Source organism: Cornus florida, unplaced genomic scaffold, assembly GCF_030987335.1.
Source record: "Cornus florida cultivar Cherokee Brave unplaced genomic scaffold, ASM3098733v1 CherokeeBrave_3.0.0_Hap2_Chr08, whole genome shotgun sequence".
In the NCBI taxonomy this organism is placed as follows: domain Eukaryota; kingdom Viridiplantae; phylum Streptophyta; class Magnoliopsida; order Cornales; family Cornaceae; genus Cornus; species Cornus florida.
The window spans coordinates 77,485,102-77,502,655 of NW_026775578.1; the positions used below are offsets into that span (position 1 = coordinate 77,485,102).

At 35.6% G+C, this 17,554-nt stretch overlaps 1 protein-coding gene across 3 annotated transcripts; it reads right to left on the reverse strand.

The window, feature by feature from the left end:
* Window positions 1-837: 837 nt before the first annotated feature.
* On the reverse strand, window positions 838-17,068 carry LOC132268157 (AUGMIN subunit 2-like). Of its 3 annotated transcripts, none has more exons than XM_059768923.1 (7): window positions 16,920-17,068; window positions 16,501-16,645; window positions 11,338-11,463; window positions 10,469-10,573; window positions 3,319-3,387; window positions 2,038-2,151; window positions 838-1,446 (listed from the first exon to the last, which is right to left on the reverse strand). In XM_059768923.1, the coding sequence occupies exons 2-7, from the start codon at window positions 16,621-16,623 to the stop codon at window positions 1,078-1,080; spliced, it is 906 nt and encodes a 301-aa protein (XP_059624906.1). In that variant the 5' UTR covers window positions 16,624-16,645; window positions 16,920-17,068; the 3' UTR covers window positions 838-1,077. The 3 variants fall into 3 exon arrangements, with proteins under 3 accessions (XP_059624906.1, XP_059624905.1, XP_059624907.1); XM_059768922.1 differs by having other exon boundaries at window positions 16,910-17,068; XM_059768924.1 differs by lacking the exon at window positions 16,920-17,068 and adding an exon at window positions 15,301-15,438 and having other exon boundaries at window positions 16,501-16,631.
* Window positions 17,069-17,554: the final 486 nt, after the last annotated feature.

The following is a 17,554-nucleotide window of genomic DNA, read 5'->3' on the forward strand; positions in this document are numbered from 1 at the left end:
GAAGTAAACCTAGCTAACCAACTAAATAAAGGAAAAATTACCAGCTAAACTTATTTTGCACCTTAAAAGACAATCAACAAACAATCGTATTATTGAGATATATTTAAATAAGTTCAAATTTAAACTTTTTTCAGTATTACCCTTATTATTAAAATGCTAATATATTAAATTATTAATCATCTCTTCTCTTCACACACACATATATTATCCAGGGAATAGAGCAATATGTCGGAGTGAGAAAGAGTGCGATGTTGCTCTGAGAGAGTGAAAAATAAGAGAGTAGATAATTCTAGGGTTAACTTCAGTTTAGAGACAAAGTTTAGAGAGAGAAATGTGTTTGCACACAGAGAGACAGAGAGAGAGAGAGAGAGAGAGAGAGTTTTGAGGGGAGTATTTGGTTAGATAGATAGTATGTAAAACATAACCCTTGAACGAGGGGGGAGATTGATGTTTGTCAGAAAAAGTAAAAGGTTTACTGAATTTTTACAAATGTAAAAGGTCTCCTTGAAGATTGGACAAAGTACGGAGAGTGTAACTGAAGTTAACCCATAATTCTACTAGTTCAATTGCTTCTTTCACTAAGCTTGCAATTCTGCTCATGAATAATCAGTGTGTCAAAATGGATCAAAGTCGATCAATTCAAACACCTTTGGATTCAGCTTGATGGTCTGAACCAAACCTGATTGAGCTACTGTGGCTAAAGAATGAATTGACCTCTAAAGAGTATCGAGGCAAAAATAAATAAATAATCTAAAAATTTAATGTCACAGTTTATTAACAGCCATTTCGGCCACATTTCAAACAAAATTTCATTTACACATATGTATAATATATGAATTATACACACAAAATGGCAACTTTTTATTAAAGTTTGTTAAATTTTGTTTAGTTAAAATGGTAACTTTAGGCATGAATGGAGTGTAGTTCCTAGAACTTTCAAACATAACTGCACAAAAACTGAAAAAAAAAGTGGGCCTGCTAGTAACAAATTATCAGATCATTTCAAAAAGAAAAAACATATCACTGAACAAATGGATGTGTGATGGATAGCAATAGTACACACACAACAATTCATGATTACAATCCACCATTTTTGAGTGGAGGCGGCCAAGAGAGTCTCCTGTGGCTCATGCCATCAACCTGATGAGAGTCGCCTACTTCGCTTTTTACATCTTCCACTTCTTGCCGTTCCATTTCTTGCCTTCCGATGCTTCTAATGGCTAAATCATCAAAGCTTGATTTATTTCTCCAAGGTGGTGGAGTCATATATTCAGAATCCCCTACCGTTCTTTGAGAAGGATTCTTGGCTGGAGTTGCAGGCAAGGAGGAAGAGGAATGAGCTACTCTCAAGTTTTGAAGTGTCGAAAATGACTCTCTCATTGCAGACATTGCTTCAAAAAACCGAGTACAAGATGCTAACGCAACAGGAATTGGGCGCAGCATTTCCTACATGTAATAGATTCTTACTCAGTATCAAAAATATAAGATCATAACATTATGCCCTCACCAAGTGTAACTAACAAGGAAATGAATAAACCCCATCATCTTTAGCACGTCATTCCAAATAAATTGTTTTATAGCTTTCAAATATTCTCTATAATTTTGTGAAATAATAACATTTTATTTCTGGAGTAAAAACAAAAAAAGAAAAAAGAGAAAAATAAATAAATAAAGAAACCACACACTGGTTTTCATCCAGATATTTATTAAAGCCACGGTGAAAGTCATGACCACAAAGGAAAGTGATATTTTCAGAAACCTCACTAGGCACGAAATATTTAACATTTAACTTTTTTTAACAATTTTTTTATTATTATTTTTATTTTTATATCATCTTCATAACATTCCAGCTATTACCTAATTATCTTCAGTGTACACTAAAAAAACTCAGAAGGTTGAGTAATATTATATTATATATAAACAGGGCAACAGACCTATAAGTGAGCTGAAAAAATGCTGTAAGAGCTTGGAGGAGAATATTATTGTATACCCATTCTAAACTTATCGCAAGAGATGTCAGGTTTCCTGTAAACATACCCCCCACACCGAAGGTGGTTCCTTGAAGTTGACACTCCACTGAAAATCTGAAACACATGCTGTCAGCGCACTGTAATCACTTGCAGCCTTCATCAGCAATTCTGAAAATTGTTTCTGTATAAACGCAGAACATGTCATACATATTAGGAATGTAATATTTTCAAATGATAAAAGCCTAAAAAACCACTAAAATTTTGCAGTGTGTCTTTACTTTCAACTAAATTCATAAATTTTGACGATTAGCATTGGTATTGATTCTATTGAAGTTTTGATTTACAATTTGAGTTTAAAAATCAACAAATCTACATGTTCAGAGTGAAATTATCAACTTTAGTTCTACGGCATATTTCTTTCTTCTTTTATAGTGAAAAATTAGAAAAGTGAGAAAATGTTTATCGTAAAGTGGAAATACAGGGAAGATCAGATATTCATCAAATTATTTAAAAATTAGCAAATGGTGGACAAAGCTGTTACTGTAAGATTTTGCTCAATTAAAGCCTTACAATAGGAATCACCTGATCAAAATAGACTTGCATGCCATGTACATTCTATGGTAAAACTTCAAGAAGTTACAACAAACTATACAAAACCATGGAAAACGTATAGGCAGAAGCAGTGGGTTCTCAAATCTAAACAACCAATGTAATACTTGAGACAAATTAGAGAAACAACACAAAATTTTATTTCTCTAGTTTTCAGAATGAGTCCATACTTAGATTCAACTTGCCGAATGCATTACTTACCAAAAAAGAATGAAGATATTTTTTTCATGCATCAACTTAATAATAGGATAATATTATCTTTGTACTATGAGAGCAAACCAACCTCTCTGATCACTGATCCAGATTGTGGACTTTAAATTCTATTCAAACCCTGATCATGGGATTAAAATCCATCCAAAAGAGCTACATATGCCACCTTTACGTCACCTAGTATTTCATGTCCTCTTTTACTTGGACCAAAAAATCAATTGCCAAAACAAAGACTAAGACCAAACCTCAAACGCAGCGTAATGATATTGTGTGAGCGAGAACACATCTCAGGAACATTCCTACTCTAATATTTGATTGAATCAGAAAATTCTACCATAAAGTAACCTATTCTTTCCACTAGGGGGGAAAAAAGGCACCAAGCATGGATGAATCAAATGAGTTAAGTTTCAGAGCTGAACTAATATCACCACATATACAAATATTTATTTACATGGTAAAATATTTAAAAGAAAAAAGAAAATCGCCTAAATATAATATGACAATCTATAAGATCTGATATGTAAACAACCTGATATTCTGCTTCCACAGGAATGCAGTCTAATGAATATGGTTGCTGAAGACGAGCAATGATGCGGTCCTGCAAAAATAAAAATCGAACAGGTTGGAGAAGTATGTCATACAAACTAATTTGAGTCATTTTATTTGTCTTACGAAAAACAATGAGTAAAGAAAAACTCAAGAAAGTATATTTAAAATCAGGAGGAAGTTTGACAGGGCAGTTAAAAGAGTTCATCTTTAGAGGTTTCAACTTGCAAGAGTAGTGATGTTAAAATATTGAATTCCCCAAGTACTTTAGTGTTCTTTCTAATAGTTTATTTGAGTTGAATAGAAGTCTTTTCTTTAGTTGCAATCCAGCATGTCAGTGACTTAGCAACTTACGTCCCACTTGGTTACAGCATTGAGTGGGTAGTTTTGAAAGTTTACCTGTGCCTTCGGGACAACTAGAATCTATTAAAGCAAGGCAAATCACTGTAAAACAAGATCAAATTTGAATAAATGGTCAATTTTTTATATGGATTGAGTGTAGAACTCTTCTACAAGTATGGTGTGCATGTCAAACAAGCACTGTGGAGTGTGGACCAGGTTGCCTTCCTCTCTATTTCTATCGTGTTTGCTAAATTATTTTTTCCTCAAATTTCAGTACCAGGAAAAACTGAACCAAAAGTTCCTAATACATTCCTTTCACAAACCCTAACCCTATGCCCCATGTTTTGATTATTTCATCTACCACTTTTTCCTAGTGGTTTAGTCCTAGAAACTAAAGAATCTAGGTTGTATTGCATCACTTAGATATAATAGCGAAGAAATCCTAATCATAATTGACTGTTTGTATTGTAAATTGTCCTTATTTTATTTTAAAATCATCGGATTTTCCAATAACGACATTTTTTGTTCAGTTGCCATTTTAAGGAAGAGTTTCATGGGATTGAAAGATACATCCATAATCTAGGAGGCATGTTGATACTTCTAGAGTTGAGAATTGAGATGCGACACTTGTTTGAAGGAAATTAGTCAATACAAGTATTCAATAAATCGTAAATCACCAAAGTGTGTGAGTACTTGCTCCCACACACAAAATAAAATTTTAAAAATCAAATCAATTCCAAGCCAGACTACTCCAGACCCTCTCGTTCTTCCCATGAACAACAAAAAGTTCATTAAGTTGAAGAGAAAGACTCAAGTTCTGAAAAGTATGGTGAAGGAACGTCTAGAGGTACTTAATTGGAAAAGACCATAAACTCATTATTTCTTCGATTCTGACAAAATTTGGATAGCAAGATAATGATATGATTGGGATTAGCAGAGTAATTTAAAGTAAATTGTGCTGATGAGCGCCTCAAATTTTCTTACGGGGTCAATCAAAATAAATAACATTCATTTTTTATTGTATATAGAATTTACAAGATCCACTTTACAAAAGTCTCCTGAAGAACAAAATTATGAAGGCTAGTAGAACTCATTATAGGTATTGCACCAACATCAAATAACATAACTAATCTACAATGAACCTGAGATTCTAAAGGAGCTGTGATGACCGGGATTTCCTATTCCCTTTCCTTTCATTTTCCTTCATATGCATTCATATTTACGTGGTGTGGAGAGGTGCTTTGAGGACATGTTTGGTATTTACTCATTTGATGGGGGACTTATGTCTTATGTGTACATATACGTAGATATTTATCTTATGGCATATGTGTGTGCATAAAAATATATATATATATTCTTTTCCTACATGGTATACTTGTAGTTGCACTTAGAGTAAGGGAGTAAGGGGTATATTAGTCTTTAGTACATAAAAGTGGAGGAGGAGGGGGGGGGGGGGGGGGGGGGGGGGGGGGGGGTTAGTTTGGTTAGAGAGCAGATTTCTGCTCTCTTTTTCTGGCCGCAGGTTCTTCTTCCCCTTTTCTTTTCATTTTCACTTTTCTATCTAGTTTTCTAATGCCTATATCATCACCTTCCACTTGGATTTTGGAGGAGCCATAGTTGGAGAAGTTGGAGAGCTCGACAAGAGGAGTATTCCTACAGTTTTAGCTTTCCATTTGGTGTATTTCTACTTTGCTGGAAATTCTGGTTTTGTTTATACTTGAGGTAGGGGGTTTGTTATACCTTTAATCTATGGTTCTTTGAATTTTATGAGCATGAGGGTGTGTGAAGCATGCTTGTGTGAGTTTATATTATGATAAAATAGATAGATTGAAGTGTGTGTATGTGATGACATGAAAGCTACATGGCTGCAATGATGTATTTTATGTTTAAGAATGTAAGACAAACATATTAGCATGATTATATGTTGTATCATTCTTCTTGTGGTACTCATGGTATGTTTGGTGTTGTGTTATTATGATAAATGTTGAGATATTTGTTGATTTAAATTATGGAAAGCATGCTAGTAGGTTTAATGCACACCAAGTGTTTGATGAAATGTCTAAGCGAGGTCCTCTATGTATATAAATTCTGTTTTGTACTGGAATTGATGCCGTTTGCATTGGAAGGCATGCCATGATAGTAGTGTGATACTAGGGCATGACTTGTGTAGAACATTACTCACTTACATGTTCTTGTGAAGTGTTTAAAGTGGCATATGGTATGTGTATTACCTTTTGGATTATTTGTGATTTTTGGGATATACTCGGGTTATTTAAGGAGAGAGGGCATGGCCCTCGGGGCTGGGCTGGAAATCCCCACAAATTGGCCAATTATGTCACCGGCGGGTTAGTAGCCCGGGAATGACAATTATGGCAAGGGGCTTAAGCACGTGTTCACGCAGGTGTGTGTGAGTCACGAGGTATCCCGGCTTGTTGATTTCAAACTCTATTTGTCAAGTTGATTATTTGGATTATAATTGCAACTTGTATTATTCTTATATTTCATCATTCTGTATATGCCTACTTGTGATGGAATAGGTTCATTTCCTTGTTGAAAGCATGTTCATGTATGCGCTAGTCTAGGGATATTGCCTATCATGTTCTAGAATGTAGACGTTAGGGAGCGTGACCCCTTTTGCATTTCCTAGCATACTTTTGTGTTTGTAGGGTCCAAAGAATGTAGCTTATTTGTATACCAATCTTTCCTACAGGGCATATTTGCTCACCCCTTTATTTTTCAGAAAAGGGACTTGCTTTGGAGGACACAACTCATCCTTACCTTGGTGTAGCTTGGTGAAGTTTTTGTACGTTCTTTAATGATATTCGATATGCTAGTTGTAGCCTTTTGTTAAACTTGAATCACATGTACAAGTGATGTACCTTTTTGTGACATGTGTATGTGTAATTTTAAAGAGGGAAATGGCTTAGAAACTCAATACCATCTTTTGGAGTTCCAGCGCTATTTCCACTCTTCTTCTTTTTTTCATTTCATATGTGCTGTAAAATGATGTAATGTGACCTGGTTGGCTATCTACCATGAGTATGCATGCTGTTGTGTAAGTTTCTTTTCAGTGTGATGGCTTAGCATTCATTCCAAAGTTGTACTCGTCATGTGTGGACTAGTTCAGGCTAATTGAACCTTCATGGTTAATCACAAAGAATTACCATATCATGTTTACTTCCGCGTTTGGAGCTAGGATTAGAGCCGGGTAATCTTTCCTTTCTCATGCACCAAGTTTCTAGAATTCGGGGCTTGACAGGAGCTGTAATGACCCGGTCTTTTTCCTTTTCCATTTTCGGCGATTTTCTTTTTTTGTCTTTTACCTATTTTGTCTTTTCCTTATTTCGTCTTTTAGTCGTTTTTCATTTTTCCTTGCACAACCTCACTTGTTGTGCTCGGATTTGATTCCGATTTTGTATGCATTCATGATATTTGATTTTCATGACGTTGGTATTTTTACTTTTCTTGAAAAGCATGCTAGATTAGTACTTTTCTTGTAAAGGGCATGAATGCATACTTTAGTGTAATTATTTATAACTTTTGGGGTTTTAGTGTAATTATGTAAAATAATTATTTTTCGTTTTGGGGACTTTTTTGCAATTTATTTTGGAAGATATTTTGAAAAAGGACTATTTTGCAATTTTTGGAAAGTGTGACAAGTGTCATACTCTCATGGAGCCATTTGTTGGCATTTAGGTGAAGAGACTTGGCACCATGACTTATTGACATTTGGTGGGGGGAGATTCATCCATGTGTTGGCCTTAGATTGGTGCACATGTAACCATTGATTTTTGACAAGTGTGGGTATAGGATTAAGTCTTGGAAGGGGCATTGGATTAGTGACAAGTGTAGGTTCACCATTTAGTCTTGCATTGTGTGTGTGAGAGAGGTAGTGCAAGAGCATATATAGTGAGTGGAGGATTTCTAGCCCTTCCACTCACCATTTTACACTTTACTTTCTTCACTTCATTATCTCTCATGAACCCTAGCAAATCCACCATTGGAGGAAAGCTTAGTTTATAGCTTCTTCCTTCAATTTGGCTCACTTCCTTTCACCTTAGAGTAAAAATCTTGGGAGAGAAAAGATTCCTCTCACTCTCCTCTTCAATAACCCTAAACTTTGTTTTCCATTTTGTGTTTGGTAGCTTAGATTATAGAGATTCAATTCTCTATTGAGGTAGGGGTGGTAGTATGTTTATATTCTAAGTGTTTTATAATCCTCGTGGTTTAATATATATTGTGTACATGCTTTTGATATGATAGTATTGCATATTATAGGAAACCCTCACTTCTTGACTTAGGTTTATTGATTTAAGCATGTATGATATGTGTAAACCATGTGTAGGAGGATTATATAATTTAGTAGCATGCTAAATTCTAGAAATTTCACATGTATTAGTGATGTGGGACACTTGTAGAATTATTGATGTTATATGCAATCTCTATTGATATGAATTGCTATATTTGTTGTTACAATAATTCTATGCCCTTATGAATTACTAATTGTAATTATTTAGGAGCTTATTACTATGATGTTGATAATTAGTATATAGAGCTTGTTATTGAGGCATGACTTGAATTGATAAATTTGTGATATTGTATTGTGCATAATATCATGATGCGAATTTATCATTTGGCATGCCATTCTAGATTTGGAACCCTAAGACATGGTTTGTATGGTTTCAAAATACTTGTGCATGGAAGGTGGTTTGTATGCCTTATTATATATATATATAAGTTTTGAACTTGATATATATTTTGGAATCTCTTAGGACATTGTTACATGTGACATGACTAAAGTTTGGCTTTAGTGCGGGAGGTATGAGTTCTCCCCAATAGAGATAGTGTGCACTAGGGTAGTCTTCCCAGTGGGTTAATGCCCGGAATAACCGTATTGTTCTTGGTTAAGTCCGAGACGTAATGTCCAAGTCTTCCATTACGTGTTTTTGCATTAAATTTCAAGTTGACAACCAATGCTTAATTGTAGCTTGAAATTCTTGTTATTGGCGAATTGATGTTGTTGAGTACATTGATAATTATTTGTGTTGCTAAAGAATCATTTAAGTTAGTTTAAGATGATCCCTTAGAACACCTCGAACATAGACGTTAAGTGGAATGATCCCTTGTATTCGTCTATATTGATCTTGCAATGATATTGAAACTTTAGGGTATACGCATATGCTTCTCCTACGAGTAACTTGATTACTCACCCTAGTGGTTTGGGTTGTTTTTCAAGTAAGGAGACCATGTTCATGGATGCTCATCATCCTTAGAAGCTTTTGAGCTATTTGAAGCATTTTTGTATATTAACATGCAAGTGTTTAGCATGACTTGACTTTTGATATCATATTTTGAATGCCATGGGTGTATGGTACTTTTGAAGCTTTAGTAGCTTTCTTGATATGTAATAACACTCAAATATTTGCATTTGACATTTTAGGTATGTATGTAATGAGGCCAAGGGCCAAACATGTCTATTTTTGTACTTAGACACCCTTGGTAACAAAGTTTTGCTTCAAATACCTCTTAATCAAATTTTGAGGTTTGACATGTGAAAATCTTGTAATTGATGTGTATAAGGCCATGGGCCATTAGTTTGCATTCAATTACTCATAACAAAGTTGTTGACATGTTCACATTCTCAAAACTTCATGAAAAATCAGTTCTACCTTAGCACCTTAGGCTCATAGCAGGTTCAACAGCAGGTTTTCGAGGTGTTTCGGTCGACCGAAACTCCATTTCGGTCGACCGATGGTTAATGGTTTGGTATTTGTACAGTAATTTCACATTCCAGTAGCCAAAAACACTGTTCAAGGGTCATTTCGGTTGACCGAACCTTTATTTCGGTTTACCGAAGCAATTGGAACCTTTTCTTCATGATTTCAGGTCTCAGCATCTTCATTTCGGTCGTCCGAAACTTCATTTCGGTCGACCGAAATAGCTAGAACCCGAGCCTTGCCTCTGTTGAGTTTCAGCACTGATCATCCGACTTCAACGGGTCATAACTTCTTCGTTTCTAATCCAAATGGGGTGATTCTTGAGCCTAAACTCAAGGATTTTGAGTCAGCTTTCCAATGGTACCAATTCCATTCTCAAATTCCAAACACAGTGGGAGTTGTGTATGTTTTAGTGAAACAGTGTCAGTTTTCACTTCAACCGGGACGGGGCATTTTGTGGGATTCTTAGCCAAAGTCTATGAAACCTCTTGGAATGTTTCAAAATGATTAGATTAGGTTGTATTAACCTTGTTTGACTTGTTTATAGTCAAGTTTCTCCTTTTAATAGTGAATTGACCATTTTGCCCCTTGGATAGCAAATTTTGTCCTTTTTGACCTTTGTTTCCGTTTTTGTCCTCTTTAAGTTCCTTGATCTCATGGAGGGTCACATTTGTGTTATGGGAGTGACTCCTATCTCTAGAGACCTTGGTTTACCTTTAGCTTCCGCAATTCGGATTCGTTATCGGATCACTTTCGGTTCATCATTGACGCACCGGGTTGAAAAACTTGGGCCGTCACAGGAGCCCCACTACCAATTGATAAATCTGCAGCGTGGCCAAATCTCCTGGTTAATAAATTTTTATTCTTGAATCCAAGGGGATAAAGCAGGTTAGTGTGCTTGTGTGTCAAAGGATGCATTATCAATGTGTGTGAATAAGAATGAAACATAAAAAAATTAAGATGAAGACATAGATTTCAATCCTGAGTGAATGAAATTTGTCAAGTCAATTAAAACTAAAAATTTGCTTAATTCAAGAATGCACTAATTGAGAAAATCAGAACCTAACAATTTACCTTGTTCTGAATAACATCTTTTAATATTGCAGTAATCCTTGCCAAAGTCTCGATCTTCTTTTCCATTTCACTCACATGAGTCAGATGTGCTACATTTCTATCCTCCTAAAGTGTCCACACATGCAAGTCAGTTAAACAAGTACCAAATACAAGAAGTTGAGTTAATCTAACACAGTTTTTGCTGCTGTGAGAACTTCCAAGTAAGTTTTAAGGCTCAAGTGCTCAGCTAAAGAGACAAAAATAGCTTATTGATATCGACATAAGGTGCATCCAACATATTTTACATTGTAATTCACTTTCAGCAGTAATAGAATTGACTCTCAATTATGCAGTAAAATTAAAACAAATAGCAAACGAAGTACGAAACCCAGAAAAGAGTAAAGTTAATTAAAGGATAGTTAAGGGAATAAAAATTAGAAGTAAGAAGCACGTACTTATAAAAAAAACAGATGAGTAATATCTAAGGTCCACTGCATTGACCATAAAGATATCCAGAATGCACTACACTTGTGCAAACATGCAGTAAGATGGAACCATCTTAAAAAAATCTTCCACATTTAAAGTTTATATGTTAAACCAAATCAAGGAGAATGCTTGTGGAACTGAAAACTTGACCAGCCATATCAGTTCAAAAGGAAATCCTTATGAACACAAAAGGCATGCACATACTTATGTTTTACTATTTGAAAAATAGCTCAGAGAGCATTCTAGACATAGAAAGCGTGCTGCATATATGTCTCTAAAGATTCTCCTTGCCAAATCGTAGATCAGATTACTTCCGCATCAAATAGAAGGCATGTAAAGGAATGAAACAGCATGTAACTATGAAAGAATTAGAAGAGGCAAGAGAAATAGATATTGACTGTCACCTTTCGACCTTGAAGTTCCACTTGCAAATCTGCTGTTTTTCTTTGTACAGTGGTTAGTTCTCTTAAAACCTTTATCAATTCATCACCCTTTTCACCAGTACTGGCAACTAAGTTTTGGAAGTCTTCCTGCACAAATGAAACAAGATCAACTAAAAGTTTCCAAGAATGTACATTATAGTTCACTAAATAATAATGTCACTGGCCCAAACACTTGGATGCTCAACATTTACCTGTTAAAAAAATATGCAACCACAACATTCAATAAATGATTTCAAAGAAACTATTTAGGCATCTTGACTACTCCAAATATGAGTAACAGTTCATATATCTCAAGTATTCATTCATATAAATAATGATACACCCACACATTCTGCAATATGGTAAAAGAGCAAGGTATACAGAAAGCCCAAGCTTCCTAGAGACAGGTCATCAGACAATATCTGAGATAAGATTCTCTTCCTCTCTAAGTCACTCTTTAAAACACATATCTTGATAAATTAATTCTTTGTTTGAAACACCAATCCACCAAAGGCACAAAGGGGGTATGTATAATTATGTATGCATAATGTACACACAGAAAAGAAACAAAAGAAAAGTACAAAAGAATACTGAGACCACCCATGCCTATACTCCCATCTCATAAAAATATTTTGACAAAAAAATCCAAATAAAAGAAAAGAACGACTCCCTATTCCAAAAACAAAGGGAGATCAAAATAATTTTTTGAACTTCAGACTAAAATGTTCCTCTCCTTCAAAAGGTTTGTCGATTCCACTGTCCAAATACATCGCAAGATACATAAAGACGCCACTACCTGCACCTTCCTCACTCCCAAGGACAACCCATCTCCATCCCTCCCATAGCTCAACCATATTAGGTGACACCCAATGATTCAGAATAAGTAAAAGAAATGCACCACAAACCCCTCACCATTGCACAATGTCTCAACAACTGATCCACTATTTGCTGTGTGTAACTAAACATACTGAACTCAACGAAGTGTTGTAAAGCTATTTGTAGTTTAAGTATGCACAAGGAGCCAGGCTCAGCCCACAAATTGGGAATCCAGACCTCAGCCCAGTGCACTTTGATTGGTCAACAGGCCAAGTCAGGGCCCAGCCTAAAACAAAAGTTAGAAACCCAAGCCCAGACCATGGGCCTTGAGATAACAGGCTATTGGCCTCTTAAGGGGCTGCTCTACGGCTTCAAACAGTTTTTTAAAATTTATCCTCTGTTCGTGCTACATCGGGCCGGGCTTGAATTTGAAGAAAAATAAAACAAAACAAAATGCTTTAACATAGAATGCAAATTGTATCCAGTTTGAATTCAGTTTGTGTTTGATATGGCGGTGTAATGGGTCCTTGGGGTTTAGATGAAGGTATATATACTACATACATATATATATATATATATATATATAATGGAATACGCTAATAACTTGGTATAATATAAGTATACAATAGAGGTACATAATATAATGTACTTAGTAATATAAGTAATTAAGGCCCAAAACCAAGATACATAATACAGTAATACATAACATAATATACTAATATATGCATATTATATATATATATATATATATATATATATTAAATATGTATAACATACTAATAGGGGGCAGGCGGGCAGGCCAACCTGAGTGGTGGGACCTAAGTCCAAGCCCTACCCAATCCTTTGAGGGCCTGACTAGGCTAGCCGGCCAGCAGGCTTGAGCTGGGCCTGAGAAGCATGGACACGGCCATGTCGACACGTCAAATTCCAAAAAAGTAAGACAAGTGCACTGCGTGGGCATGACTAATATAAATAGAAATTTGCATTTATATATCAATTGATTAAGACAGTTACAGAATTTTAATTAATTTATAATTTCTTTGCTAAAGTTGAATAAGTCAGAAGATGAAGCTATTCAAATCTCAAAAGAATATATCATATTATACATGAAATTGCTCTCCTATCTTGTCATTATAGTTATGCTTTTGTTGATTACATACTGTGACATGTGTTTAATGTCAATTTTTAAAGAAGAAGGGGTTGGACACTTTGATGTATGTTCATAATGTTGTTTCCAAGGCTATCATGTGTTTGTTTATATAACCAAAGATTGTAGGATGTGTTGGTCGAGTGCCAAGAATGCATTAACCAACTGTCCGAGATACGTGGTTCAAGTGTCCGAAAAAATAGAATTATTTACTAACAAGCCAGTGGCCTAGCAGTACCAGGCTTCTACTTCCCAAAGGGAGGTCAGGTGTTTGAGTCTTGGTAGAGGCATATGTATGTGAGTACCAACTAAGAAAGAAGAAAAAAAAATAGAATTATTCTAAAATTATAAACATGGCCATGAAGTTTTCGGACAAGTGTGCCGGAGTGTCCATGAAATGTTTGTGCCTGACACGAACATGACACCTTCATAGAAGTGGTAGAAGTGTCTGTGCTTCTTAGAGCTAGGCTTTAGGACTCAATTTTTATTTTATACACATATATATATATATACTTATTTGTAGTCCATTACATGAATCATTGTTCCTGAGTCCTTCTATTAAGGGTTATAATTTTATTCAAACTAGGTATTTCCACGAATCTCCCAACATCAATTAGGAAGAATTTTCCTTTGTGCACAGATTGATAGTTACAATCTTCTTCAATGGTACAAGTCCACCCCCATCAACCCAACCTAAAAAATAAATAAAATGAGGAGCCCTTTTCATTCACCAAATAGACCTTAAGGAAATTAGGGGTACCTAAACAACTTGGGAAGAATGAAGAGCCTAAGTTTCACGAGAAAGCCAAGCTAATGAAGATTATGGCATTACCAATCATTGTCCTTTTGTCTTGGGAAAAAACACTATGAAGATAGCCAACCATTATCACAAAAAATCTACTTGAGTGCACAAAGTGGGGCTTTGGAGGTGAGTAAAAGAGACCTCTCAATGGGGAAGAAGTTGTCCCTCTCTTGCCAAAAAAATCTGTTCTCTCACTAGCTGACCAAGGGAAGCTGAAAAAATGCTCCAAGAGTGGAACGATGACTTCCACCGTGCACCGAATAAAATCAAGAAGTATCTGTTTAATCCTCCCATTATAGTCCCACCACAGTCGGAATATCCTCTCATCATTTACCACTCAATCCTGGATTAAATAATGAGGTGTGTGTCTTGGGCTACCACAATGCCACTAGCTAAGAAGCACAGACACGGATACGGGATACAGATACGACACAACACCGACACGACGACACGGCAAATCCAAAAAAATTAGGATACAGACACGGCGAATAGTATCTATATATATATGATGTAGTACCTTAAAAATTATTGAGTGTTACTATTTTTCATCAACCTCACAATGAAAAAAAACACAAATCATAACTCATAACTAATGAACTACAAAAGAACAATGTTGCAGAGTTATAAAACCAAATAAAAAACAAGACATTAGAATAATAACTAGTATCATTTAATCATCATTGCAACTTTACTCCAAATACAAAAACATAGACAGAAAGGACTATTAGCATTCATGACTGTTTAACATTCAGGGCTTTACTGTTAGCACTTAACATTCACAAAAACCTGAAGGCTAGTCACCAAAAAAGATACAAAAACCAAGTCAATGTACTATCATCTATTCCCATCCATCATTTGACCTAGGACTTTTACCATTTACAATACCAAAATGGTAGTACAAAACAAAAAAAAAAAAAAAGAACATATCAGCATTCAAAAAAAAATATATTCCATAAGTGTCTGTGCCGTGTCCAAAAATTCAAAAAAAATAAAAAATTCCAGACATATTTTTTGGCGTGTCCGACACGTGTCGAGGTGTGTCCGACATGTTTTCGTATCCGACACGTGTCGGACATGGATTCTTCGCCCATTTTGGAGTGTCCGTGCTTCCTAGGGAAAGGAGGAGCATGCCATATATTACTTAAACAAATAATTTTATGAATATGAAGCAAAAAATTACTTCTTGAGAGAACTGCGACTTGCATGGGCTGCTCATAGGCTCTACACATTATGCTTCACTATGTACTTGGTGGCCCTCATGAATCCTCTCAAGTACATCTTTGGTCGTAACTCGTAACACCAACTAGATGATCGTGATCTAACAAATACAACAAGGAAAACAACTTCAACTTTAAACAAAAGGTTCTCATGTGAAGAGATAGGGGAACTCTCTCCCACTACTACTAAGATTACATTCACATAAGTTCTTATGACCTATAAGTTCTTAACAGTATAAAAAGAATTCAACTAAAAGATCATTTGTTATGTACAAAAATAGTTAAGCAGGAAAAATAAAACATAAAAAGAACAACCATAACTTTACACCAATGCTTATAAGATTTCCTCCAGTTGACAAAATTTAGCTAAAGCTAGAACTTAAAATTTCTAATACAAAGTTGTGGATTGAAAAAGCACTTACAAGTGTAGGAAAATAAACAGAACTTTATCACCACCTAAAGGTAAAATAATGAACTGAATAACATGGATCTGACGGTCTAACAGCATGTTTTCCTATGTTATTTTCAGTATTCTTGCTGACACATGTACCACACAATAAAATAATATGTCCTTTGCACTGTAAAGTTTACACTAGATGAATAGCTGCTCTCATTCACATAACAAATCGCAATCCAGAGGCAATCTAAGCCTAGAAGTATGTTATTCGTTAGCCAAAAAACAAACAAAAAAAAAGACTCTACAATGTATGCCTTAGCATGCCGAACAAAGTTTGATCTATATGAGCACACAGGTCAAGATGACTGGTCGATTCCCTATCTAACTATAAATGCAATCCCCAAGTCCCACATGCTCCAGTCAAATTCAATCCAAGAAAAAAAAAAAGGTGTAAGTATCCAATCCTACATTTGGATACTCTTAAGCATCGCAAAATTATCATATTAAATTTCCATTCGTTGAAATAGAATTTTTAAAAAATTCAAATTGAAGAACACAATCTACACAAGAATTGACAAAGGGAATCAAACTTGTTTATCCATAGAGCATAGAGCATAGAGCATAGGTCAAGATCAAACGGTCACAAAACAGCCTAAGATTGTGAAAGAGACAAACTTCGTCACTGAAATGTGGAGATTCGTTAGAGGATAGTAGTGGGATGAAAACAAGAACAATATAAAATTGTATATATAGAGAGAGAAAGAACCTGGGAAGGGGGAGGGGGGACTGAAAAGCCAAGATCAGCAGCGATGGAGAGGGCATCGGACATCCCTCCGAGGCGTCTCAGCGGCCTCTTTCCAACCCAAGTCATGTCGCTTCCCGTCCACATTGAGTGTGAATGACTTGAAAACCTAGACATTGATAGCAAAAGAAGACCCATCACACTAATCAATTGAATTTCACCAACGAAATGAAAAAAAGAAGTTACATTTTTTCACCAATGAAATAAAAAATAAAAAGTTACAATTTTCTTTTCAATTGAATTTCCTTTTCTCCTTGAGGACTCCATATTAATGGGTCTCCCTCTGTTTGGATTAGTAATTTGTGTGTTGTACAAAAGGGCAAAACAGAGAATGGAATTTGAACTGAATCGTGAGAGAGAAATGAGGTCGTACCTGATCGTACTTAGAGTGAGAGAGAGGGGAACGTTGGTGACAGAGTACCGGTGATGCGGAGAGAGAAGACTGAGATCGCTTCTGGGAGAGAGGGGAGTGAGAGATCGCTGCTTACAGGAGAGAGAAAAATGCTAAACAGATATACTGCTACAGTGAATTTTATTAAGAAAATAAAAAAAATAAATGAGCTGTGATCGAAGCCCAGCCAAACAAAACAAGCGCCCTAGATTGCATTAGTTAAGTCGATTATTTGATTTTATTATACAGATTATCTTCATTTGTGCATTTTTGTTTATTTTCAATTTCAGTGGCTTTAAAGAAGCAAGAATGATGTTTTTATTGAAATTTTGAATGCAAAGTGCTCAATGCTGAAGCTTGGCAACAGTGGAACTTAACTTTTGTCACCATTTTTGACCTAGCAAACTCAAGAACTGGACTTCCATCATAACATGACATATTTAGAACTTCGATTTAACTTTCAAAATCTTCAAACGGTTCGTCATTTGGAAATCGGAGCAAAAAGTTATGGCTGTTCTACCAAAGTTGTGCACAGCAGGTTAAGAGCAAGGAGCTCACTGGACTAACTTCGAGCGCTCGAAGTGCTAGTTCGAGCGCTCGAAGTCCTTAGTTCGAGCACTCGAACTC